We start from the raw sequence: 27,989 nt of genomic DNA, 5'->3' as shown, positions 1-27,989 counted from the left end.
TATCCCTTCTCTGTTTTTCTTTGTGGTTATCATAACCAGGTCTATCCAAGATAAATTGTAAATACACCTTTGCCTCCATTGTGACTTCTATTGCATTCCATAGTCCACATTTTCATCGTTCTTTTCACTGAGAGATTAGCACAGGTCAGTCTCTTGCATACAAAAGAGGAAGAGAGCTTTAAATAACCATTCTTACTCAAGAACTGACCTCCTAGAGTCCATGCTTGCCTTCTTACAGATATCCAATGGGGATATTTGATTTGGGTAGTTAACGGACCTCTCTCTGTCACTTTGTATGGACAGTTGACCCCACTCATCCTGGGGGAAATCACAGCTACTTTATGGATGCAGAAACATACCAGGTGACTCTTTCTCTTTTAATCAGAAAAGCAAAAGCTTTTCCAAAGTTCCCCAGTGGGTACATTTTTTCACATGACTGACCATAACCTCAAGGGGCTTGACCAGCCTCCATAGTAGAAGAGAGCAAGGGAGAGGCGGACCAGCCTACTGTAATTTCTGACACACCTGTTGAGTCATCGGGGTATGGAGGTTTACCTTTTAATAAGTACTACTCGGTATCTATGGTGCATTAGTTCAGACCTTATATCAAAGACTGTTCTGACTTTTATCATTGCCATCTACCTTTTCTTTTTGATTCAAATGAAAGATGATATTGGGTTTGGAAACCTGGCTCCCTAGTGAGACCAGTTCCCATGGTCCTCCAACAGGTCAAAATTTTTCCCCTAAATTTTTATTGTGTTAAAAAATATATAACTTTAAAAATTTATGATCTTAATAATTTTAGTTATTATAAAATATATTCCCTGTGTGGTACAATGTATCCTTGTAGCTCATTTTATACTTAATATTTTATACCTCTTACTCTCCTAGCACTATATTGCCCCTCTCCCCTACCTTCTCAAGAGGTCATATTTTATCATCTTTTCCTCAGATTTTTATATTTCTGGGCTGTTGTTTCTATTTTGGCTGTGGAATTCAACATCCATACCACCCAATTCCTCCATCTATACTTCACACCATAGCCAGAGCACATTACAAGATGTTAAGACAGTTTGTGTTCTTCGGTGTTTTCCATTGCACTAGAATAAACCCAGAGCCATTATCAGAATCTGCACTATCCATGCCATGTTACCCACACAAAGTCATCTTACTCACTTTCAGCCACTAAATTTCAATCTTGCTAGTCATCCCTCTGTTCCCAGAATGCGCCTACCTCTTTTCTCATGTCAATGCCTTTGCGCCGCCTGCTCCTTCTGCTTGGAATTCCCTTCCAACGGCTCTTGTCATGTTTGACTGCTCCTTCTAATCCTCATGTCTCAGTTTACATGCCACTTTCTCAGAGAAGCTCTCTTGACCAGTCTTTTTAACATAGGTCTTTCTTGTATTTTTTTTTTTTCCTGTAGCACTTTATTAATGACCTTTAGAGTAGTATTGACTAACTGGGGAACCTTGGGCAAATTATTAGGGTCTCTCTGACTTTGGTTCTTCATTTGCAAATAAGGGTAATAACTTTACCAACCTCAGGAGTTGTGAGCCATCAACAAGGCAAAGCACTTACTAGTGTTTGACATATATAAAACTTTGCTAGCTAATAATTACTTGTATTATTTTTATTAGGTTATTTTTCTGTCTCCCCACTAGATTAGAAATTCTGAAAGCAGAGGGATCTTGCCTGTCCTATTCACAGTATATCCCAGGACCTGGCCCAGTGCCTGGCACATAGTCAGTGCTCACAAAATATTAATTAAATATATGTTGAATAAATACATGAGTGGAGCACCTTCTTCAGTGGTAGCTTTGACTCTAGATAAAACTGCCAGTTTGTTTCCAGCATTCAATGGCCTCCTTTCTAAGCTGCCAAATTCAGCAAACAAAAATACATGATCCCAGTTAAATTGGAATTTCTATATTTTATCTGGCAACCCTACTTCCTTCACTACCACCTTCACCCTTAATAAGCAACACTTTCTGTCTCTCCTCCTCTCTCTCCCTGCCTTTCTCCTCCTCTTTGCTTCTCTCCTTTAAAATTTATTTGGCTATGTCTGAATATAGCTCCCAGTGTCAGGAAACCCTACCATCCTTAAGTCTGGAGATGTCTGGTCTTTGAGGGACTAATGAGTCACCTTTATTATATGTCTACAATTCCCAGAGGGCTAAATTATCCACCCTTCACCACCATAGGCTTCTTCTCAAGGGACTGCAACTCATCGTCTTCTCTCTCGATTCAGAACATGTTGAGTTAGGAACATAAATGTCCTTAATGCATTCTCAGACATCCTCTACTTCATTATTTCCTTTCTAGACATCTTCCACTCCGAAACCCTGGCTTTGAAAGAGAACTACAGGAAAATTAGTTGACCATGGTCCTGACCTTGAGAACATTACTTTCCCAGTTAACTTAATCAGATAGTTTGATAAAGTTCTGCAGAAGAGCCATCAAATACCAACTCAATGCCATGCTGTCATTCCCCGCCTCCCAGCATCATCCCAGCTCACCCAGCTCATCCCAAGGAACACCCTGGGTCATATATTAACATGCTCAGTTCTAGGTTACAATAAGGTAGCTGGAAGGAGAACAAACCACCTGACCTTTCAGAAGGTAAATAATATATTTGCAATAAAATGTGTTGGAGAAGCTGTGGCAGTCACTCTTAACTGGTCTGTCAATACATACATGGGTTGTGCGTGAAAATACAGTCATGGGAGTTAATTCTTGACAGTGTTACCACATCTGTTGACTGACATCTCCACCCAGTAAATGTCCCCTACTAAACGTTTGGTTCTCTTTCCGTAGTGCAGGAAGCATGACCATCTGAATCTGACTGAATGAAATACTGATCGCAGATCCACCACATGCTAACCATGTAAACCTGGCTAAGTTGTTTCATAGCCCTGAGACTGTTTCCTTGTCTATGAAGTGAAGGCACTGCCACTTGTCATAGAAGATTGTTGGCAGGTTTATATAGAAGAAGGGCAGGATATCTAGTACTCAATGAATGCCTGATGGCTGGTAGTTAACCATGAATCATTTTCAGCACTTTTTCCTATATGTGGCTATGCTAGTCATAACCCAGGAGCCAACTTGGCTTCTTCCAAGAAGAGCCTTTCTTTTTTGATTTCTGCATCACCAGTGAGAGGAACCTGTTGTAAACACAAAGGTGCCATATTCCTCTTCTTAAGAGCAGGGGGTCCAACTTAGCCTAGCCATTGCTCACTTTGTTCTTACAAGGCTCGGGGAAATGTTCAGCATGTTAGACAGAAGAACAAAACTCAGACACTTGCCAAGATTATGTACAGCCTACCCAAGGAAAAAGAAAATTTTAACTTCACAGCTTGTGATTGGGAAAGGACACAGGACAGCTGCTAACTGTTTTCTTTCATCCCTGCTTTTGGCATGTTCTTCTAATAGCTCTCCTGTCACACTGAGTCTGCAGCGCAATGGGAGCTGAAAGAGTAGGACTGAGGTCTCCCCCCAATCTCCTCTCCACCTGCTCAGACTCAGCTGCTGGGAAAGACCATTTAAAGCATTTAATATCCGTGCTACCCCTTTGGGGATGGTGTAACCAGCTAGACACCATGCTTCAAAAGAGAGAGGCAAGTTAAAGCTTTGCAGTTAGTTAGGGAACGTTCAGACTAGAAAACCCCCCAGGTCCCTGCCAACCCCGCTTCTATGATTCAGAGAACAGAAAGGACTGGAGTAGAGGAGGGAAGAATAGGTCAGATGGCTTTCCAAATTCTCTTCTACAGAGAGGGATCCATCGTTGCTTAAACTTTCTAAAATCAACCATAAAATACTTTAGAACATTTGCTTTCAAATGTGAATTTCAGATGGTTCAAAGTAAAATACAAATGGTTTGGGTGTAACCACAATTTTTTACTGAATCTTTTCTCTCCTATACTCACCCCACTGGAGGTGGTATCAGATTATAGTTTTGAGAAAGACTCCTATCACCTCTGGGAGCAAGTTATTTAAGCATGTACCTCAGAGAGTTGTGATAATTAAATAAGGTAATATATTAATACCTAAGGCATTTAGAACAGAGGCTGGCACAGAATAAGAACTCAGTATGTGTGCAATTCACTTTATGCTAACTTACTCCAACTGCCATTAGTGTAAAAATAGGTGTTCATGTGCTTCATGAACATAAAGCATACATTCTCCTGTATGTATCAGGAGAAAAGTAATAACATACAGATAGGGTTTTTTTCATATCAACTTTTTTCTCACATGTGAATTGCGGGTGAATCCTTAAAAATGAATACTGTTTCTCTTTTGCCAAATTTTTAGCCAAAGATAGTCTAATAAATATACATAATTCTAAAATCTACATGAACACATGTTGCAAATGAATCATAATTGTAATTTATCGTATCACCAAACCTTGCTCAATACTTTAAGAAATGCATAACTGATTACTTAAATTACCTTTGCCTCTCTCTCTCTCTGTAGCTTCAAAACAGATGTTTCAAAGGGAAAAATGTCTTAAAAAAATGAAAAGGAAAAAATTGGTGGTATAAAACTTATTATACTCATGTGAACACTTAATGCTAATCTTAATAAATCTAAGATATAATTTATTTACTCAAATATGTAACTTACATATACATATATATATACATATACATATAGGTACCCATTATATATATATATATATATGTAAGTTATATATTTGAGTAAATAAACTGAACTGAAGTGCTCATATGTGTGTGTGTGTCTGTGTGTGTATAGGTGACTGCCCTCAGTCAGTCTCTCCCATCAGGAAGCTTCCATAAGCCTCTTATCCTTCTCCATCAGAGGGCAGACAGAATGGAAAACACAATTTCATAGAACTGACCCATCTGATCACATGGACCACAGCCTTGTCTAACTCAATGAAACTATGAGCCATGCTGTGTAGGGCCACCCAAGATGGATGGGTCATGCTGGAGAGTTCTGACAAAGTGTCCACTGGAGAAGGGAATGGCAAACCACTTCAGTATTCATCCCTTGAGAACCCCATGAACAGTATGAAAAGGCAAAAAGATAAGACACTGAAAGATGAATTCCCCAGGTCAGTAGGTGCCCAGTATGCTACTGGAGAACAGTGGAGAAATAACTCCAGAAAGAATGAAGAGATGGAGCCAAAGAAAAAACAATACCTAGTTGTGGATGTGACTGATGATGGAAGTAAAGTCCAATGCTATAAAGAATAGTATTGCATAGGAACCTGGAATATTATGTCCATGAATCAAGACAAATTGGAAGTGCTCAAACAGGAGATGGCAAGAGTGAACATCAACATTTTAGGAATCAGTGAACTAAAATAGACTGGAATGGGTGAATTTAACTCAGATGACCATTATATCTACTACTGTGGGCAGGAATCCCTCAGAAGAAATGGAGTAGCCATCATAGTCAACAAAAAAGTCTGAAATGCAGTACTTGGATGCAGTCTCAAAAATGACAGAATGATCTCTGTTTGTTTCAAGGCAAACCATTCAGTATCACAGTAATCCAAGTCTATGCCCCAACCAGTGATGCTGAAGAAGCTGAAGTAGAATGGTACTATGACCTACAAGACCTTCTAGAACTAACACCCAGAAAAGATGTCCTTTTCATTATAGGGTACTGGAATGCAAAGGTAGGAAGTCAAGAGATACCTGGAGTAACAGGCAAATTTGGTCTTGGAGTACAAAATGAAGCAGGGCAAAGCCTAACAAAGTTTTGCCAGGAGAATGCACTGGTCACAGCAAACACCCTCTTCCAAAAACACAAAAGAACACCCTACACATGGACATCACCAGGTGGCCAATATCCAAATCAGATTGATTATATTCTTTGCAGCCAAAGATAGAGAAGCTCTATATAGTCAGCAAAAATAAGACCGGGAGTTGACTGTGGCTCAGGTCATGAAAATTCACACTTAAACTGAAGAATGTAGGGAAAACCACTAGACCATTCAGGTATGACCTAAATCAAATCCCCTATGATTATACAATGGAAGTGACAAATAGATCTGATAGAGTGCCTGAAGAACTATGGATGGAGGTTCATGACATTGTATAGGAGGCAGCGGTCAAGACCATCCTCAATAAAAACAAATGCAAAAAGGCAAAATGGTTGTCTGAGGAGGCCTTACAAATAGCTGAGAAAAGAAGGAAGCGAAAGGAAAAGGAGAAAAGGAAAGATATACCCATTTGAATGTGGCATTCCAAAGAATAGCAAGGAGAGATAAGAAAGCTTTCCTCAGTGATCAATGCAAAGAAATAGAGGAAAACAATAGAGTAGGAAAGACTAGAGGTCTCTTCAAGAAAATTTGAGATACCAAGGAAACTTTTCATGCAAAGATGGGCACAATAAAGGACAGAAATGGAATGGACCTAACAGAAGCAGAAGATAGTAAGAAGAGGGGGCAAGAATACACAGAAGAACTATACAAAAAAGATCTTCATGACCCAGATAATCACGATGGTGTGATCATTCACCTAGAGCCAAACATCCTAGAATCCTAAGTCAAGTGGGCCTTAGGAAGCATCACAATGAACAAAGCTAGTGGAGGTGATGGAATTCCAGAGCTATTTCAAATCCTAAAAGAAGATGTTGTGAAGGTGCTGCACTCAATATGCCAGCAAAGTTGGAAAACTTAGCAGTGGCCAAAGGACTAGAAAAGGTCAGTTTTCATTCCAATCCCAAAGAAAGGCAATGCCAAAGAGTGATCAGACTACCACACAATTGCATTCATCTCAGACGCTAGCAAAGTAATGCTCAAAATTCTCCAAGCCAGGCCTCAACAGTATGTGAATTGTGAACTTCCAGATGTTCATGATTGATTTAGAAAAGGCAGAGCAACCAGAGATCAAATTGCCAACATCCGTTGGATGATATAAAAAAAAAAAAAAGCAGAGAATTCCAGTAAAACATCTATTTCTGCTTTATTGACTATGCCAAAGCCTTGGACAGTGTGGGTCACAATAAACTGTGGAAAATTCTGAAAGAGATGGGAATACAAGACCACCTTACCTGCCTCCTGAAAAATCTGTATGCAGGTTGGAAAGCAACAGTTAGAACTGGACATAGAACAACAGACTGGTTCCAAATTCAGAAAGGACTACATCAAGGATGTATATTGCCACCCTGTTTATTTAACTTATATGCAGAGTACATCATGCTAAATGCTGGGCTAGGTGAAGTACAAGCTGGAATCAAGATTGCTGGGAGAAATATCAGTAACCTCAGATATGCAGATGACACCACCCTTATCGCAGAAAGTGAAGAAGAACTAAAGAGCCTCTTGATGAAAGTGAAAGAGAAGAGTGAAAAAATTGGCTTAAAACTCAACATTTAGAAAGCTAAGATCATGGCATCCAGTCCAATCACTTCATGGCAAATAGATGGGGAAACAATGGAAACAATGACAGACTTTATTTTGGCGGGGCTCCAAAATCAGTGCAGATGTTGACTGCAGCCATGAACTTAAAAGACACTTGCTCCTTGGAAGAAAAGCTATAAGCAATCTAGACAGCATATTGAAAAGCAGAGACATTACTTTGCCAACAGAGGTCCATCTAGTCAAAGCTGTGGTTTTTCCAGTAGTCATGTATGGATGTGAGAGTTGCACTATAAATGAAGCTGAGCACTGAAGAATTGATCCCTTTAAACTGTTGGAGAAGGCTCTTGAGAGTCCCTTGGACTGCAAGGAGATCCAACCAGTCATTCTTAAAGGAAATCAGTCCTGAATATTCATTGGAAGGACTGATTCTGAAGCTGAAACTCCAATACTTTGGCCACCTAATATGAAGAACTGATTCATTGGAAAAGACCCTGATCCTGGGAAAGATTGAAGGCGAGAGGAGAAGGGGACAACAGAGGATGAGATATTTGGATGGCATCACTGACTCGATAGACATAAGTTTGAGTAAGCTCCTGCAAGTTGGTGATGGACAGGGAAGCCTAGTGTGCTGCATTCCATGGGGTTGCAAAGAGTCAGACATGGCTAAGGGATTGAGCTATATGAATATATATAGGTGCTCTCAAATGTATTGCTCACTGATATGACATGTATTTGAATCAATAATCCATGTGGTCTGAAGAATCTAGGAAATTTTTTCATAAGTTGAAAACATGGTAATTTAGTTAAGTTGTGAAGAAATATGTTCACATGGAAGGCTATGATAGAAATGTAAGCGATAGACTACACAATCTTCTTCTACTGCCATTTCATTAATGTGAGAGAGGGAATGAAAAATGAAAGAAGTATATCATCAATTATCTAATCAATTATGGTTGGTAGCTCATGTTTGTGTCTGGTAAACTAAATAAAGTTTTGTTCCAACACTGATAAGGGGTTCTAAAACTGTTATTTGTCATAGTAGTTATAATCATTAACATGCAGCAAAGAAACTTATTGCATTTACCTGTAAATTAATATCAAATTAACTAAAAATCTTTATAGAAACTGAAAGGTAGGAGTGTTATCCCAAGAAAGTCATATATAGTTTTAGGCCACCATGTCATTTATGCTGTAAAAAAGTATATTAAAAATAAAATGTTGTTACCTTCGTGAATTTGTAAGATCATTTTATCATTCTACTACCCATTCTATTTCAAATAATTCAGTTCAATTCAGTTCAGTCGCTCAGTCGTGTCCAACTCTTTGCGACCTCATGAATTGCAGCACGCCAGGCCTGTCCATCACCAACTCCCGGAGTTCACTCAGACTCACATCCATCGAGTCAGTGATGCCATCCAGCCATCTCATCCTCGGTCGTCCCCTTCTCCTCCTGCCCTCAATCCCTCCCAACATCCAAGTCTTTTCCAATGAGTCAACTCTTCACATGAGGTGGCCAAAGTACTGGAGTTTCAGTAATTAAGGCCATACAAATTGTAAAGAAGAATCTAATTTAGCTAATTATAGAGCAAAAGAAATCTTCTCCAATCGATAGTATCTCCTTGGTTTTTTTCAGTCTTGAACTGAAGAGAGAAAATAAATAACATCTAACTCAAGCTTATATTAAGAAGAAATCAGTTCCCTGTGGTCCTTAAATATGTTTCCTTAGCATTTTATATGATATGCAATGTAACATGACATCAAGGTTATGAACTTTTCAAGCCGAAATTCTGAGAGACAGAAACAGTAAAGATATTTCTCAGAAATGATTTCAATAAATAGCTGTTCTACTTCAAATGGATCATTAAATACAAAGCACTGCTTTTTCTTCTATCTGGTCATCTTATTAGTTTATTGTAGCTGAAAAAATCCAATACATAAGATATTCTCCCCATGGTCATAGAAACTTCAGCTTTCAGCTCTTAGTACATAAAATATTAGATTACTTTTCTTCATTCCATGATTTAGGAAAGCAACAAAGCTGCCCTGGATTAGACATTTCCTATCTGTTAAAAAAAAAAATTGCCATCTAGAAAGTCATTAACTAAACAACTTTATCCACTGATTATTATTCCTTAAGTGTGTATGCCATGTGTCTGGTAGTGTGCTAAGCACATAATAAATAATTTCTCAATGGGACCTGTCATTTTGGTAGCATAGATTTCTAGCCCCATGACAACAAAACACTGATGAAAGCAGAACCAGCCGCTAATTTGTTTTAATGACTGAAAGATTAGAAAAGAATTTGCTACAGATTCTAAATTTAATGTTCATGAACTTTGACTAAGAGGAACATCAGTTATATCCTGAGAATAACTCATGAGTATATTTGACCCTCTGCTTTGATTCCCTGTCATTCTCATCACTGCCCTGTGCATGTGATCCAGCTACAGTTTCAACATCTTTAGCTGTAGAGAGCCACTGTCTAATAGAACATTCTATGATAGCAGCGATGTTCTATATTTGCATTATCCAATATGAAGCCATCAGCCACAAGTGGTCAATGAGTCCTTGAAGACAGGACTGAAAACAATTAACTAGATATGAGAGGTCATTCTTAACATTTCATGGAGGAGTTCTATGGAGTGAGTGGGGGTAAAAGCCTATTGGGATGAGTTGAGGAGTAAATGGGAGATAAGAAACTAGAGACATCGTATGTATGAGGAGATGAGATGGAGCGTGCAGTGTGGTAGGTCGTTAAGCAGAAGATAGACACGATGAAGCCCTACTTCAAACACCACTAATCTGGCAGTCATGGAAAATGGATGAAAGAGAAAGCTAGGGTGTATGTTCAGCTTTTACTGAGAAAAAAAAAGAATTAAACTGAGATTTTTCTCACATTCAGTGAAGGCAAATGATAACAAGAGAATAAACTTTAGCTGCCTTGAAAGAATAGGAATATTTATTGTCCTAGACAGCATAACTGTTACCCAAGTACAAGCAAAATGGTTAGTTGCAAGATTTGAAATATTTGATTTTCTCTGAAAAACTGTAATAATCCATGATACTACAAAAAATAAGGTAGTCTATAATTTCTTTTTATAAGAAATGTTATAAGTTCCTAGTACTGATACTAATTTGTCAAAAAAAATTCTTGCACTCTGTATAACTACTTCTTGAAGCAATTTAAGTTACAGTTCTTAAGAACTAAAACATAGTTTCAAATTATACAATCTATATTTAAATAAAATGATACTAATCAAAGTTGGGCACGACTGAAATCATAGCATTGAAGAACTGAATGGGAATTTATTAAATGGCTTCATTTAATGGGTGAGGACCACAAGACTCAGAAATAATATACGACTTAGCCACATTGCCTCCCTTGTGGCTCAGCTGGTAAAGAATCTGCCTGCAATGCGGGTGACCTGGGTTCAATCCCTGGGTCGGGAAGATCCCCTGGAGAAGAGAAAGGTTACCCACTCCAGTATTCTGACCTGGAGAATTCTATGGACTGTATAGTCCATGAGGTCACCAAGAGTCAGACATGACTGAGCGACTTTCACTTTCACTTTAGCCACGTTTCCCCAGACAGGACTCAGACCCAAGTCTTGAGGCTCCAAGCCTGGAGCTATTTTGAAAAAAGACTGGCTAGATGATGCACCAGAATATTTCTGGTATTCCTATATATTACAATAAGAGTGAAAATAGAAATTTTCCAGTGTCCCCTCACTGGGGAACGTGAATCCTTTTCTTTATATTTCCACAGTCAGTACCATTTCCTTTTGGGAACATTCTTACCATTTGCATTGTGATTTTCATACTTTTCACTCATTTTTCAAAAGTGTTTGGAATTATCCTGCATGCTAGGGTATTTGACCCAAAAAGAATTTGTCTAACTTCCCTGTAATTCTTCAAGATGTTTCCTCCCTTACTGAAGATAGATAAGGCGATATGTTGGTAGTTTAGAGGAAGAACAGTGGTCTCTAAGGACTAAATTCTTTAAATCATTTCAGTATGCGAACACTGAAATCAAGTGTTTAATATTACCTATAGATAGTAGCTAATTCAGACCATTGCCTCCTGTTGTGCTGTTGTGCCTTGTTTTTGTACAAAAAAATCCAGGTTCTATGTTTTGTATAAGCTGAAGTTGTAGGCTGATAACTTAGCCTCTGGAAAACAAGATAATGATCTAATATATAGGTGGCTAAAGTTTTTTGTTTGTTTTTATTTTTTAAGGGCCTTTTAACTCCTTTGAAAAATCTCTTTAAGAATGAAAGTCAAACAGAATGGTATCATACATCCTGCTCATGACACATTAGTCCGTTTCTGAAAATAATAATGCTTTCTCAAAATGAAGTCATTTATATTCTTGACCATGCTCTATTGTGTGCACTGAGTAATTTCTTGAGAGCAATGTTTCCTATGGCATATTGCCAAGACTGGCTTTATTTGTCTTTCATTAGGCTTTTTTATTATCACGCTGCTATACACCTGAATCATTCTGCCTCCTCCAAGATGGCCAGTGTAGCTTAAGCACAAGAATGTTACTATGAGTAGGTGGAATGTTTCTATCCAGTGAAAGCCCATTTTTAAATCTCTAGCTATGGTACCATACTAATGACTTTAATCTTTCTAAGCACAGCCAATTGTGCCAGTTTTTTAACATAGTCTGATATTAAATTGTTTACATTCATCAATCCTGTGCCTGTCCAGGGAAAGACATTAGTCTTTGCACCATGCTAGACTGGCCCTTCCTCCCTGTCTCAGGAAAAGATCACTATCCAGCCCTGTTGAGGAAGCCTGGAACTGGTGTGTATTCTGGATTTCTCCATCATTCTCTACATTCAGTCACCAAGTCAAACTTCTTGATGGTTTTCAAATCTACTCACATCTTTCTGTTTCCCATGACCACTATCTTAGTCTAAGCCCACACCATCTCAAGAACAACCTCTGTGGTTTCCTAACAGCTCTGTGCTCCCATGACTGCCCTTTTCCAGTTCACTCTCCTTTGCTTTAAATATTCATCAGGACCCATTGCTCTCCATAAATAGATATTCTGTAATTTCTATTCATAAGTGTTTTTTATTTTACACATTGGTAAGATAGAGTTTGATTGTCCATAAAAGCAGTGATCTGAGTTCTTGAACTTCTCTATAGACTCCTTAATTTAAAGAGGAACTGTTTTTTACATGCTCCAAAAGACTAAAATTTCAGGATAAAATAAGCAATTTATAAGCTTCCATGTTAGAATATTAATCAGAGGTCAAAAAAATCATTGAAATCAGTGAATAGCAGGATTAGGCTGATCCTTGGAAGTTACATGGCTCAATGCCATCATTTCATAGGTAAGCCAACAGGCCCAGCCACAGAAATCAAGTTGATCTTTCTAAATTTGAGGTCTCATCATGTAACTCCTTTTCTTAAAATCTGTCCATGGCTTGTTATGGTCAAGATGAAATTGAAATTCATACAATATCTGTGTCATCTGGCTTCTCAATACCTTTTAAGCATTAAGTTTTGCTCCTGTCTCCACCTTATTCTAGAATTTGATGCTTCCATGTACACTGTGTTTTTTCTTACCCACACAGCACTGCATATGACTTCTCCTAGTCCTTTGCATTTTGAGTGCTGAACCTGAACTGTACTTCAGATGTCTGATGAGACACCATCTCCTCTGAAAATACACCCCAGGTCCCCTCTGCATTCCCAAACACATGTCACCATGATAGCACACTCATAGCACCCTAACTGCCTTTGAACAATCTGCTTCCATCTCTGGACTGGAAGGAATCAACAGTTGAGGGCAAGGATCTGCATCTCATTCATTTTTGTATCCTCATACCTTGATCAAACATCTGACATTCAAGATGATTGTTCTCTTTTAGCTTGCCTAGGATACCTCAATTTTTCCATCAGCTCTCCTTACAAAATTTGTCTTCAGAGGGAAAAAAACTGGTTCATTCACGTTAACATATAGGTCACTGATAGTTTAAATGGCAGCTCTTCCTAGAAGCATATATATTTTTAGAGGAACCGGGTTTTGAGTCACAGATATAAATCCCCAATGCAGATAATCCAGCCATAAATAGTAAGCCTTGAGAGTATTTATGATGTAAAAGAAACTTTCCCATAACCTTCAACTCAATCATCTAGGTGACCTCCTCTCACCTCACTCTTACAGAAGATTGACTCTATGGTTTTGTTTACAAAAATCAGATCATTTGTTGGTTATTTTTCTCTGTATTAAGAAAACCAGTATTTATGCCCAGTAAAACTGCCTGATTTAATTTATAACATTTCTGGTTTTGTTTCAGGGAAGCAATGTTATGGAAGACCAGGATTTGTTGGAAATTGGAATCCTTAATTCTGGGCACAGACAAAGAATTCTACAGGCAATCCAGCTCCTTCCAAAGGTAGGACAGCATTTATTATCCTAGCCTTTAGTCTAGTCCCAGTGGTTCTAAGTCCAGGTGTGCAAAGCGTGTTAGTATTTAGGACAATATGTCTGCATATTGATGCAACTCCCTGAAGCCAAAGCAGGTCTTCTTAGTCCAATTAAACATTCGTATTCATTAGATGTAATACAGGAAATGCCTCTGGCCGGCAGGGCAGCTTACAAGTTTTTCTTTGGTGGGATTCTGCATGTCAATACAATCAGTCCATACGCCCCAGGTAACAGATCAGGTGCAAGAAGACAGATCAGTATTGGATGGGTAGAAGAATGTTCCTGGAATAGCACCCTCCCACCCTTAGAGGCAGTATCTCTTATAACAACTCCATAGCCCTAGCCTCCAGGGGCACAGAACTTGCCTAATCACAAGTCATTACTCAGGAAAGTGCAAGTATCACATCCCCTTCAGGTATTTGTAGTTCATGTATAAATCCTCCCAGTCCAAATGCAATTTACCAAGCAGGCATCATTTTAACTTTAAGTAATACGTTACTTAGCAACAGAGTTGACCTTCTGTTTCTAGGTAAGCTTTCACAGGAGCCTAAAACAAGAGGTAGGATCTGAGCACTGGTCTTCAGTGCTCAGTAAAATATGTAGGATTTAAATTGGTAAGGAAAGGGAAAGGCATTTCAGAGCCCAGCAGGAATCACATAGATAGAGGTATGGTCCAGTCAACAAACTGCCAGAAACATTAGAGGAACCATGATACCTCGTGATTTAAAATCCAGTGGGATTTGCACAACAATGTGAATGTACTTAATACTACTAAATTATGTATAATACTTCAAGACAGTTTAACGTGGTTTTATGTTTTGTTATTTCATCACAATTTTAAAAATACTAAAGTCCAATGTGATTAAAACAATTAGAGAGTGGAGCCAGAGGTAAAACAGGCTCAGGTTGGGTCAGGTTGGTATCAGGCTAAGGAATCTGAAATTTATTCTGTGAGCACAGGGGAATGGACATGACTAGACTGCTTTAGGCCAGTTAATTCTGGAGGCTGCAGACAAGAGGAATTAGAAGGAGAGAATGGTAAAGTTGGGTCATCCACCAGGGGAAAGATTCAGGGGGCAAGATTGGAGGCAGGGGAGCAGATGGACAGGAAAAGATGCATCTAAATATATGAATGTGTTATATATTTTATATTCTCCTCTGTGCTTTTCCTTTCTAAGGAGGCCTTAATTTCTCCTTCTCAGAATGGGAAAGATAAATATTAACCACTGTTTCTAAGGAAGTGACAAGACGAAATTTGCCAACTGACAGTGAACTATCTACTGATAGAAACTTGCCACTGTTGCAAATTCAAGAAAAGTCAAGCATACACAGGAGTTTTAATAATACAGTTTTCTACACTAAAAGGAAAAGAATAAAAAGTCCTTAGCACTATATCTGGTTGTTAACATATTGTTCACCTTGCTACTTTTGTATCTTTATACAGAATCACTTTTTTGTGAAACTTCTGAAGTGGAACCACTTCTTACCACCTTAGTAATTATTACCCTAGTCCACACCAACCATGTCTAATCAGACTACCACAATAGAATCTAACCTGTTGTCTCTGTGTTAGACTACTTGAGTCAATTTCTGATTGGTCCTCACACCTGGACAATGCATAGATGCCTTATCTCTGTCCCAGCTACCTTTCTCACCACTTTACAGTTGAATTTCCACACTGTACCCGGACAGAAATGTAAATCAGATCATGGCTCATCCTGCTTAAAATCCACCATGGATTCCCTTTTGCACTTAAAATCTTTATCATGACCTATGAAAATCAATAGGATCTGACCCCTTCCCACCAATACAACCTCATCTCTCATTCTCTCTTTCTTCCATTCTCTAGTCATGTGTCTTTCTTTTTAGTTCCAGAATATGTCAAACTCATTTTTGCCTCAAAGCCTTTCTGTATCAGTCTGCCTGCCTGGAAAGCCTTTTCTTCATATCTTCAAATGTTTGCTCCCTACATCATCAAATCTCTATTCAGCTATCACCTCCTCACAGAGGGTTTTGTTCCCTCAAAAGCACAGCCTTTGCCCCCATCACTGTCCCTCATGTTGTCCTGCTCCAGTTTTCTTCATAGCAATTTTGGCCACCTGAAGTTATATTATTTGTTTGCTTGTTCTCTGCTTTATTTTTTTTTATCTCATCCCCGGGATGCAACAGTAATGAAATAAGGTGCCTTGGTACCTTATTCTCCCCTTGGCACCCTATCTTGTTCCTTTTACATATCCAGTCCCTGAAATGGTGCCTAGCACATCAAAAAATAATTTGTGAAGTGAAAGAATACTTTACTCTTTCTTTCCTCTAAGATTTGATGGCCCTATGCTTGTTCTGTCTGAAGGTACTAATAATATTATACTACTTTATGTTATAAACATCCTGAGGGCAGAGACAATGCCATGTCCATCCTTGAACTTCCCACTGTGCTTAGCTCAATATATGCACTTAAAAGAAAGAAGAATGAGTGATTGAGTGAGTGAATATTTCTTACATGTTATTCAAATATATTTTTTTAATCAAAGAGTACCTCAGTTTTTAAGCTATGTCTATAATCCTGTACATGCCATTTTGAGAAACAAAAGAACCTGAACTTGGAATTATTTGAAGAATAAATGAAGTGTTTATCTTTAAGACAGAATATCATTCCCATCAGAGAGAACAATATAATAGAATTAACACAAAATTAAGCTTCTATCAAGAGGCTGATGCTGAAGCACTTATTATGCACCCAGATGAGTTCAGTTCAGTTCATTCAGTCAGTCAGTCATGTCCAGCTCTTTGTGACCCCATGGACTGCAGCATGCCAGGCTTCCCTGTCTATCACCATCTCCCAGAGTTCACTCAAACTTATGTCCATCAAGTTGGTGATGCCATCCAAGCATCTCATCCTCTGTTGTCCCTTTCTCCTCCTGCCATCAATCTTTCCCAGCATCAGGGTCCTTTTCAATGAATCAGTTCTTCGCATAAGGTGGCCACAGTACTGGAGTGTCAGCTTCAGCATCAGTCCTTCCAGTGAATATTCAGGACTGATGTCCTTTAGGATTGGACTGGTTTGATCTCCTTGCTGTCCAAGCTACTCTTAAGAGTCTTCTCCAACATCACAGTTCAAAACCATAAGAACATCCAAACACATGTTCAGCAGCACAAACAAAATGTTATAATGCTACAAATGATGCTTTGCCTTCTTAGGTAATGAACCCAATCTTTAGGTGGTTAATAGTGTAATTCAACTGCCAACACATTCATTTGCATTCCCTCAAACTTTGCACTACCAAAAAGTAGGCAAACTGTCTCTTCATTTTGTTTGTGCAATTTTAGTCCTCAGAATATCTGTGTTCTTCATCTGTCATGAGAACAATTCCATGATTGCTACCTGAGATCCTTTAATTAACATATTGTGTTTTGGAGAGATTGTTCCTAAACAGAGAAAAGGTGGTTTGCTAAGTGCAGTTTTGATCTGTTATCACAGTTCAGTGCATGTTTTTTATGCTTTATTTGCATTTGTATTGTCTCAAGTTTCAAAGACAATGTCTATTTTTTTTGTAATGATGTTTTTTCTATAATATCCCCTTTTTAATATTGAAGTAATTACTTGTGCATAGGTCTGAATGTTCTCCAGTTCATTTGATATGCTGAACACATAGAATACATTCCATGTATTCTAAGCATAGACATCTTTAGAACAGTAATCATATCAATTCCTCTTTTCCATCCATTCTTTCTCTCTGTCTTTTACAGTGCCTGACCTTTAGGTGCAAAATTTACTTTATCCATTTTCACCCAGCATCCACTTCCCTCACCAAATCCAACTCGGTCTTTCCTTAGGTCTGAAAGTTTCCTGGAACTTTTACCCTTCACTCTTTTTAAGAAAGGACACAAATCACAAGTTCTATGAGAAGATGGCTTCTTTTGTACTCTCTTAGAATCTTTAAGCATGTTGAGCTTTTTCTGTCCTCAAGACACAGGGAAATTCTCTGATTACTTATTTGCAACATATCATTTACTTTTTCCCAGGTAAGAATTCTGTTATCCAGTCTGTGGATAATCCTCTAAAATCCTTTTATAAGGACATAATCTCTTTTGTCCTTTGACAATATAACACCCACAGGCCAGGAATTCAAAGGATTATCATTTTAAAGGTTTGCAGAATTTCATGTGAAGGCCTGTAGAGTATCTGCTCTTATCTCTCCTCCTGAATTGAAAATGTATGTCAGCATGCTAGCAACTGTTATATCACACGCTCACTTCATTTTTAATGTTTTTTTTCTTATGTTTTCCTCTTTTATAATATCTTTTAGAATTACTTTGTCATTGTCTACATTCCCTATCCCCATTTGGATCTAACTAGTTTCTTTGCTGCCACCCCACACCACCAGTGCTAAAGTCACTAAGGACCAGAAGAACAGAAATTCCATAAGCCACTTCCACCTCACCTTGGCTTCAGTAGGTTTTGATATTCTTGTCAGCTGTCAGCATCATCCTCTTTTGGCCTCCACAATACCCAGTTATCTTCCTGCCTCTCTGTTGCTCTCTCTCCTTGCCTGCTCATTCTCCTCAGTTAAACATTGGCATTCCTCAAAACTCAAACTCAAAATATTTGATGACTAGCAACGGTAATTATCTCAGGACTCTTGATCATAGCACAGTTTCTGGTATTCATTGTTTTGTTCATTGCTACCCTACTTCTGTTTTACTGTATAACGAACACCTGGATTGTAGCTGCCTTTTTTGTCTAAGTTCAGTTCAATTTGACCAATATTTGTTGGGCTGCTTAGTTTCAATATTTTCACCAAATGACAATGAACACCTCTGACCAGATGAATTGCCACCTTCCCCATCCTCAGTCTGAGATTTTGTTTTTCTAAAAAACAACAACAGAGTTATCTCTTACTCCAGTAGAGAAGTGAGATTCTCTGTAAGGTATCTATTGCTATATAACAAGTTACCTCAATCTTAGAGGCATACTACAACACTTATCATCTCTATATTTCTGTGGAGTAGGGATCTAAAAGCAGCTTAGAGTTTCCCTGGTGGCTCAGATGGTAAAGAATCTTCCTGCAATACAGAAGACTGGGGTTTGATCCCTGGGTTAGGAAGATCCCCAGGAGAAGGAAATGGCTACCCACTGCAGTATTCTTGCCTGAAGAATTCCATGGACAGAGGAGCCTGGCAGGCTGCAGTCCATGGGGTCACAAAGAGTCAGACATGACTGAGCGACTAACACTTAGCTGGGTCTTCTGGCTCTTGGTCTTTCACAGACTACAGTCATCTTGAGACTCAGCTGGGGAGAATCCACTTCCTACCTCATTCATTGGTTTTAGGCAGGATTCTGATGTTTGGGGCTTTTTGGACTGAGGCTTCAGTTCCTCACAAGCTATTGGCTGAAGGCCTCCCTCAGTTTCTTGTCACATAGGCCCCTTTGTAAAGAATCTCACAACATGAAGCTGGTTTCAACAGCACAAGCAAGTGAGAAGACAGGAAAGTGCCAGCAAGATGGAAATCTCAGTCTTCTGTATCATCCCAACCCTTTGCCTACTCTGCTCATTATAATCAAACCACAAATCAAGCCCAGACATAAGAAGAGGCATTCACACAAGGATGTGAATACCAAGAGGTGGGATCACTGGGGCCATCTCAGAAGTATGCTTGCTACAGATACACTTTATAAGGATCCACTTTACAGTCTAGTTTCCTCATCTGCATTTGCAGTCAAAATGGAATAACTATTACATGGTTACAACAATAACAAAACGCATTCTTTATTCCCATGGGCCATCTCATGGTACTATGGTATTCACAATTAGATGGTTTAGTAACACGTTAGTAATCACCATTCAAAAAAAGGCATATGTCTCAGATCTGATGTTCAGTCTGTTGTTCACTCGCTCAGTCATGTCCAACTCTGTGACCCCATGGACTGCAGCATGCCAGGCTTCCCTGTCCATCACCAACTCCCAGAACCTGCTCAAACTCATGTCCATCGAGTTAGTGATGCCACCAACCATCTCATCCTCCGTTGTCCCCTTCTCCACCTGCCTTCAATCTTTCCCAGCATCAGGGTCTTTTCCAGTGAGTCAGTTCTTGGCATCAGGTGGCCAAAATATTAGAGCCTCAGCTTCAGCATCAGTCCTTCCAGTGAATATTCAAGGTTGATTTCCTTTAGGATTGACTGGTTTATTGCCTTGCTGTCCAAAAGACTCTCAAGAGTCTTCTCTAGTACCACAGTCTGAAGGTATCAATTCTTCAGCACTCAGTTTTTTTTATTGTCCAACTCTCACATCTATATAGGATACAATCATACAGAAATTAGAGACCTTAGAGATTTGCCAATTGCACTCAAAGCTATGGAGCTTTAAGATCATGAGATCTGAATGCCACTCATCTAAGTGATATATACAAATCAGTAATCCTATAAAAAAATTTAAAAACATGTTCAGTCTTTGTTGGTGCCTCATTATTGAAAGGAGCATACTTCCATTTATATTAAGGAAATGAATTGGCCAGACTCTCTTGGACAATACTTAAAGGATATTAGCAAATTAAATGCATTTTTTAAAAAAAAACTATCAACACTAGAAAGTAAAAGGGATCATTGAACTTTAGACCTCATCAGAACAAATAAATGCAGGCAACAGTTGACCAAAAAATACCTTGGGATACAAAGATGCTGGCAAGGACTAAGAACTCAAACACTTTTTTTTAATTTAAAATTTTTATTTTTAATTAGAAGATAATTGCTTTACAATATTGTGGTGGTTTCAAGACAATAAATAGTAGTGAAAGTTGTGGCAAACTGGAGAACACAAACCCTGCCTCCCCACTCAAAAAAAAAAAAACCAAAACTCTTCTTTCCACTTTATCAATTAAACAAAGCATTCAGTTCAGTTCAGTCACTCAGTCATGTCCGACTCTTTGCGACCCCATGAATCGCAGCACGCCAGGCCTCCCTGTCCATCACCAACTCCCGGAGTTCACCCAGACTCACATCCATCGAGTCAGTGATGCCATCCAGCCATCTCATCCTGGGTCGTCCCCTTCTCCTCCTGCCCCCAATCCCTTCCAGCATCAGAGTCTTTTCCAATGAGTCAACTCTTCGCATGAGGTGGCCAAAGTACTGGAGTTTCAGCTTTAGCATCGAATTAGGGACCAGATTTAGTTATAGCTATGACTTTGCTATTCCTGTGTCATAGAGGAAGAGAATCTCTCCAAAAATTAAAATCTTAATACGACTTTATATCAGAGAATCCCTGATTATTTCAGAGTTCAAAAGAGCATTGCAAATGTGTTATTATCTTACCTTGGCTCCCTGCCCAAGACTCTGCTCTTAAAGACTCTAGTTCTTTCAACGTGCTTGAAATTCAGTTGTTTGTTGATTCTAGTCTTGATGGTTGATGAACATATGTGCAAGCTTTAGGGGGAAAGTGTACAACCAATGTAACTTCTTAATAACTTCAGAAAGGAAGTTTCAGTCTTATTTCCTTGTCACTTAGAAAATGGTAGAAACTCATTCCTACTGCTTCTGCTGTTTTTCAGAAGGGCAATGACAAAACATAGGCTAGCGACATAGATTCTATTGTTGTACCTTCTGACAGGGTAACTTCATTCTCCTGTACCAAACTGTCTCTCCATACACCCTCCTCCTTTTGTCTTGCATTTCTTTCTTTTCAATGGCCAGTATCTTAAACATCATGCCACTCGATGTTGACCTACCGCCCTGTGGCTATCCAGTTAAAGATATACTCTCAAAATCCCACACACATATGTGCACTGTTAGCATGGGAACCCTAACGTAAACTGAATACATGATTTAAACCCATGGTCTAACCGAGGGCATAAGATATTCTGCCTCCTGTAGGTCAGGTCCTTGGTGAAGCTATGGAGTTTCTATTTTCAAGATCATCTATCCAGTTCTGTAAATGTCTTGTGGTTCTGGGGCAAAGAGATATGCTCACTTAAATCAGAGTAAAAGATCATTTCTTTTTCAGGAGAGATATTGGTGCCACTGAGAGAAGGAAGAAAGAATAATTGATCTTAAGGTTAAAAACTTAAGTCATTTGAAGTAAATAAATTTTGAAGTGACAGCAAGTCATTCAGATCTATCTTGTTATTTCTTAGCTTATATAATCAGATAATGAACTCAAGCCACTGTTAACACTATTAACAGTATTGTTAATAGTGGTTTCACACTATTAAATTTATTTCTTACGCATACTAAGTCAATGATGGGTTAGGCAGCTTTCCTCCAAGCAGAACGCGGGGATCCAGGCTTATTCTGTCATGTGGCCCTCCCATCTTGGAGCTCTTTGAGAGCTACCATAAGGGGAGAGGGAGAGGAACATGGGCAATAACACAGGATGTTCTGTTGCCAGGCTCGGAAGTGCATCATTTACTTTAGTCTGCATTTGATGCACCAGAGCTGAGTTTCATGACTCTCACTAACCAGCCAAGAAATACAGTCTCCCTCCCCAGGAAGTACTTATGGAATTCTTAAGAATCTCGTCATTCTGTGTTAAAAACACCTTTTTCTTTCTGCACTTGACTGCTGCCTTTCTTCGCACAAGTGTTCACTCCTTAAGATTTATTCCTTGGAGAAGCCTTTTATGACATCCTTTATCTGGGCTAGCATGTTAATTTAATCTTCTATGCTCCCATTACACCTGATAAGACTGCCTATTGATTAGTTTGTCTCTCTCACTCAAGATCAGGATCTTTGTTATATTCATTTTCACTTTTTAAGCATGGAGCACCTTGACATAGAAATGCTCAGTTAATATTTATTAGATTGGACTGAGTCAAACAAGAGTGCAGATTAGAAGTCAGTCCTGAGTAGGTCAGGATAGGACTCCCAGGTTAGGACATTTCCCAGCTTGGCACCTTTATATTTAAATGTTTTACAAAGAAGTAAGGCAGGTCCTTCATGAATATAATACCCACACCCTGATGGCCTGCATTTTCTGACATAGACCTTCTCCACCATGCCTCTTTCTTTCTATTTACAAGTGGATAACCAGTCTATTATTCAGGAATATATTGGGAGAGGGAATGACCATTTTATTTATAAAGTTCTTTGAGCCTTTTGAAATGAGAAAGTCCAGTACACCCAAAGCACAAAATAGCTATAGCTGTTTGAGCTAGACTGATATCCAAATACCTACCAAACATGAGAGCAGTACAGTCCCAACTCACTTATGGATGTTCTGCTTCAAGGTTTTTATGCCATCTCAGAAAGCAAAGGTGACTGCAGCATTCTTCCTGAGCTAAAGACAGAGGATTTTCAATGCTTTATTTTAAGTGAATTTATCTTGGAATAGTTTATTATTTAGACCAGAGAACTGAACTATCATTGTACTCATTATCCCCCATGACAGTTACAGAGAACTATGGGAGGAATTCTGCAAGTAAAAGGTTCTGATCTATCACCATCCCCAGCTGCTGTCATCCTTCAACTTTGAGAAGTTCATCCTCATTTAATAAAAAATAATGGGTCCCTTGGAGTGGTACGAAAATCAGCAGTAAGAGTAAAGGAATTTAGATATCTGAGCACTTTCTCTTCCTGGTGTAATTCTCCCAAGAAAATCACAGTTTAGGTCAGCAAAGGACCTTAAGCTATCCAGCTCAGGGACTTGCCTAGTGGTCTAGTGGTCAAGACTTCACCTTCCAATACAGGGGGTGAGAGTTTGATCCTTGATTGGAGAGCTAAGATCCCACATGCTTCATGGTCACAAAACCAGAACATAGACAACAGAAGCAATATTGTAACAAATTCAAAAAGGACTTTAAAAATGGTCCCGATTAAAAAACCACATTGTGTTCTATTAAAACATACTACTACTACTACTACTACTAAGTCGCTTCAGTCGTGTCCGACCAACTCTGTGCGACCCCATAGACGGCAGCCCACCAGGCTCCCCCGTCCCTCGGATTCTCCAGGCAAGAATACTGGAGTGGGTTGCCATTTCCTTCTCCAATGCATGAAAGTGAAAAGTGAAAGTGAAGTCACTCAATCGTGTCCAACTCTTAGTGACCTCATGGACTTCAGCCTACCAGACTCCTCCGTCCATGGGATTTTCCAGGCAAGAGTACTGGAGTGGGGTGCCATAGCCTTCTCATATATATATATATATATATCCAGCTCAACCTCTTGCCTAAATCCTTTCACAGGTGAGGATAAGCATGCTGCTGCTGCTGCTGCTGCTAAGTCGCTTCAGTCGTGTCCGACTCTGTGCGACCCCATAGACGGCAGCCCACCAGGCTCCCCCATCCCTGGGATTCTCCAGGCAAGAACACTGGAGTGAGTTGCCATAGGTCATATTAAGTGGCTTACCTCAAGGCAGATTGTTCCTTAGCAACAGAAAAGTGAAAGTGAAGTCATTCAGTCGTGTCCGACTCTTTGTGACCCCATGGACTGTAGCCTACCAGGCTCCTCCGTCCGTGAGATTTTCCAGGCAAGAGTACTGGAATGAGTTGCCATTTCCTTCTCCAGAGGATCTTCGCAACCCAGGAATCAGAGCTGGAACTAAATCCCAGGTTTTGTCCTCATGCCAGTTAGCTCCTGGATGATACTTTGCTATACCCAAGACTTTGATGATTATGTATTTGTGAGAGAAAAGTGCAAGAAAGAACCAAGTGACTAAACACAAAAAGGAATTGTTTATAAAAATGTGTTTCCTTTTAAGTTTCAGGCTTGAAAGGCCATTTTTGCCATTTCTGTAGTACACTAAACTTCCTTCTTAGGACTGGGAGGCAAGGGCTGTGGCAGGGATCCAAAAGCCCTAGAAAAGCAGGAAGGAGACAGACTTGAAAATGGAGAAAGGCAAATGTAGACCAAATCAATTGTCCTGCAGCTACTGAGGGTCAACCCACTTGTTTATTCTTGTAGGGGGCCTTAGAGGAGCTTCGCTACCAGTAGGAATTGCTGTCAAAGGGAAAAAATAAAAAACAAAACATAATGAAATAAAGCAAAATAGCTAAAATAATCTTATTTATTTTCCTCTTTAATCTAGGTAGAGAGGAAGGAAAGATAGGCAAGGTGAAAGGGCACTCTCTAAGACACATCTTTAGAGCATTAAACTACATGGAGATGACATTTTTATAGGATTAAGCCAGGAAATAGCATGGTGTAATAGTTGGGAACATGGCCAGAACTCCCTGAGTTTGATTTTATGTGACCCATAGAGGTGTGTTGAGTATTACATGAGTCAATACTTGTAAAGCACTTAAAATGGAATTAGGTGCATCATATGTGCTGTATTCATGTTTGTTAAATAAATTTTAAAAGAAGATTGAAGGTGAATGGATACATGCATATGTATGGCTAAGTCCCTTTTCAATCCACCTGAAACTGTCACAACTTTGTTAATTAGCTATCAGTTCAGTTCAGTCGCTCAGTCGTGCTCAACTCTTTGCGACCCCATGAATCGCAGCACGCCAGGCCTCCCTGTCCATCACCAACTCCCGGAGTTCACTCAGACTCACGTCCATCGAGTCAGTGATGCCATCCAGCCATCTCATCCTCTGTCATCCCCTTCTCCTCCTGCCTCCAATCCCTCCCAGCATCAGTCTTTTCCAATGAGTCAACTCTTTGCATGAGGTGGCCAAAGTACTGGAGTTTCAGCTTTAGCATCATTCCTTCCAAAGAAATCCCAGGGCTGATCTCCTTCAGAATGGACTGGTTGGATCTCCTTGCAGTCCAAGGGACTCTCAAGAGTCTTCTCCAACACCACACTTCAAAAGCATCGATTCTTCGGTGCTCAGCTTTCTTCACAGTCCAACTCTCACATCCGTACATGACCACTGGAAAAACCATAGCCTTGACAAGACAGACCGTTGTTGGCAAAGTAATGTCTCTGCTTTTCAACATACTATCTAGGTTGGTCATAACTTTTCTTCCAAGGAGTGAGTGTCTTTTAATTTCATGGCTGCAATCACCATCTGCAGTGATTTTGGAGCCCAGAAAAATAAAGTCAGACACTGTTTCCACTGTTTCTCCATCTATTTCCCACGAAGTGATGGGACCACATGCCATGATCTTTGTTTTCTGAATGTTTAGCTTTAAGCCAACTTTTTCACTCTCCTCTTTCACTTTCGTCAAGAGGCTTTTTAGTTCCTCTTCACTTTCTGCCATAAGGGTGGTGTCATCTGCATATCTGAGGTTATTGACATTTCTCCCGGCACTCCAGTATAAAATAAAAAAAAAAATTGTAAAGCTGATTTCCAAGAAAAAAAGAAGATTAAAGGTGAACCAAGAAAAAAGTGAGGTTTCTTCATCCATTTTTATGTCTAAAATTCATTACATCAGGTATAAACAATAAGCAAAATGAATCTCTTTTTACTTATTCATTTAATAGTTATTTTATGAAATACCTACCACATGCGAGGCACTGTACTAGATGTCAAGCATTTGATGTTAGGAAACAGGACCTACAAGGTCGTTCTCCTTGCTCAGCTTATTTTAGTTGGTATGCAAACAAAAAATAGTCAAAAGATGTCCTCTCAAGTAGTAAGGGAATAGACAGAGTGACAAGAATGTATGAATGCTGTTTTAGATCAATGAACTAGGATTCCTACTCAGGCAGCTTAACTGAGGTTCTTAACTATATTGTCTAAACGCTATACTTCAAAGCACGATGAGGATACTAAGTGGATAATCCCTTTAAGTTGCCTCCAAGGAACTTAGAAGTTTACAAAAAGGAATGTTCTTGAGCTTTTATTAATCTAACTTAATTCCAGGTTAACCACCTACTACTTGTGTCATGTTGGACATATTACTTAAATTCTATAATTCTGTTTCTTACCTGTAAAATGGAGATAATAACAGTAGAACCTACCACATTAACTTACTTTGAATTATAAATTTAAAAATGTGCATGAAGTGCCTGTCACTTAGAAGGACTAAGTTAATATTGGTCCTAGCCAGTACTCTTGCCTGGAAAGTCCCATGGACGGAGGAGCCTGGTAGGCTGCAGTCCATGGGGTCACCAGGAGTCAGACATGACTGAGCGACTTCACTTTCACTTTTCACTTTCATACATTGGAGAAGGAAATGGCAACCCACTCCAGTGTTCTTGCCTGGAGAATCCCAGGGACAGGGGAGCCTGGTGGGCTGCCATCTCTGGGGTCGCACAGAGTTGGACATGACTGAAGCGACTTAGCAGCAGCAGCAGCAGCAGTAGCCACTTGTATTTGTTCAGTAAGTGCTCACTAAATTAGCAAAACTTAATAAAATTGGGGGGGGGGGTGTGGAATTTGCCTGCGGCCAAAAAGCAACAGAAAGGAACTCAATCACTAATATAAGATAGTCTACGACTAAAACTGTCCATGACTACATTGAAATAGTGAGCTTTCCATTCCCATTTCTCAAAAGACAGATTATTCATGTTTTAAATAAGGGCAAACTTTAAATTCTGATCATCATCCACTAAATTAATTTTTAATACCTTTAGATGATTATTTAACCTATTAGGAGCTAAGAGAGAAGGTATTTAAAATCATAACTGGGGCTTTCTTATCTAAGAAATTAAATGAATAAGCGTAATAGCAAGAGGGCTTCCTGTCTGCACCTCTTGGAGGTAATGTAATCAATCCCCAGAGCTAAGTGGAAAGTGGGAGAATAGAGGAGATAGCACTTCAGACAGCAAGGGCTCAGTAAATGTGGGTGGCACAGAATGGAATAGAAGTGAACTGAGAAGATGCATGTTCAGACCATGACAGGGTGGCTCCATGAAATTGTTAAAGACATTCTGATTTCATTTTAAAAAAAGCAGAAATAAGTAAATTTACACGAGAGCTCCTAAACAATAGACCCACAGATGTGAAGAGCCATTATCCCCCACCTTTCCTGAACAATTGAATTAAGTTCTAGTTTAAAAGTTGAATATAATTTGGCTACACTTCTTACTTTCAATCGATAGCAGTCAAGTGAGAAGTCTCTGTTCAGTTTATGTCTGCAAATGCCTTGAGCATCTACTTATGTCTCAGACACAGTGGAAGGGAGAAAAAAAGATGAAGTTATTTGTATCTGCCTTCAAGGAGATTGCCATCTAGCAAAGAAAGTCAACCCAATATCCAAGTGATTTTCATAAAAACAGAGCATGAACAAACTGTAATAGAAGTGAAAATACAAGCTTTGAGCATTAAATGGAAGGGAAGTTCTCCTCTGCTCAGTGAATCACAAGAAGGTTCCTGGAGGAGGAGGGAAAAAAAAGCAA

General features: G+C 39.2%; 1 protein-coding gene across 17 annotated transcripts in view; it reads left to right on the top strand.

Annotated features, from left to right (window-relative positions):
* Positions 1–27,989, top strand: part of ANKS1B (ankyrin repeat and sterile alpha motif domain containing 1B) — a 1,136,988-nt gene that overhangs the window by 774,125 nt on the left and 334,874 nt on the right. For all 17 annotated transcript variants that reach the window (XM_068970630.1, XM_068970629.1, XM_068970628.1 and 14 more), the window contains one exon: positions 13,646–13,744. In XM_068970630.1, the coding sequence (XP_068826731.1) occupies positions 13,646–13,744 (99 nt within the window). The remainder of the gene's footprint in view (positions 1–13,645; positions 13,745–27,989) is intronic.

The sequence above is a fragment of the Capricornis sumatraensis genome, chromosome 4 (assembly GCF_032405125.1).
Source record: "Capricornis sumatraensis isolate serow.1 chromosome 4, serow.2, whole genome shotgun sequence".
Classification (NCBI taxonomy): Eukaryota; Metazoa; Chordata; class Mammalia; order Artiodactyla; family Bovidae; genus Capricornis; species Capricornis sumatraensis.
Note: the sequence above shows the minus strand (reverse complement) of the source record. Positions and strands in the feature narration are given on the sequence as shown.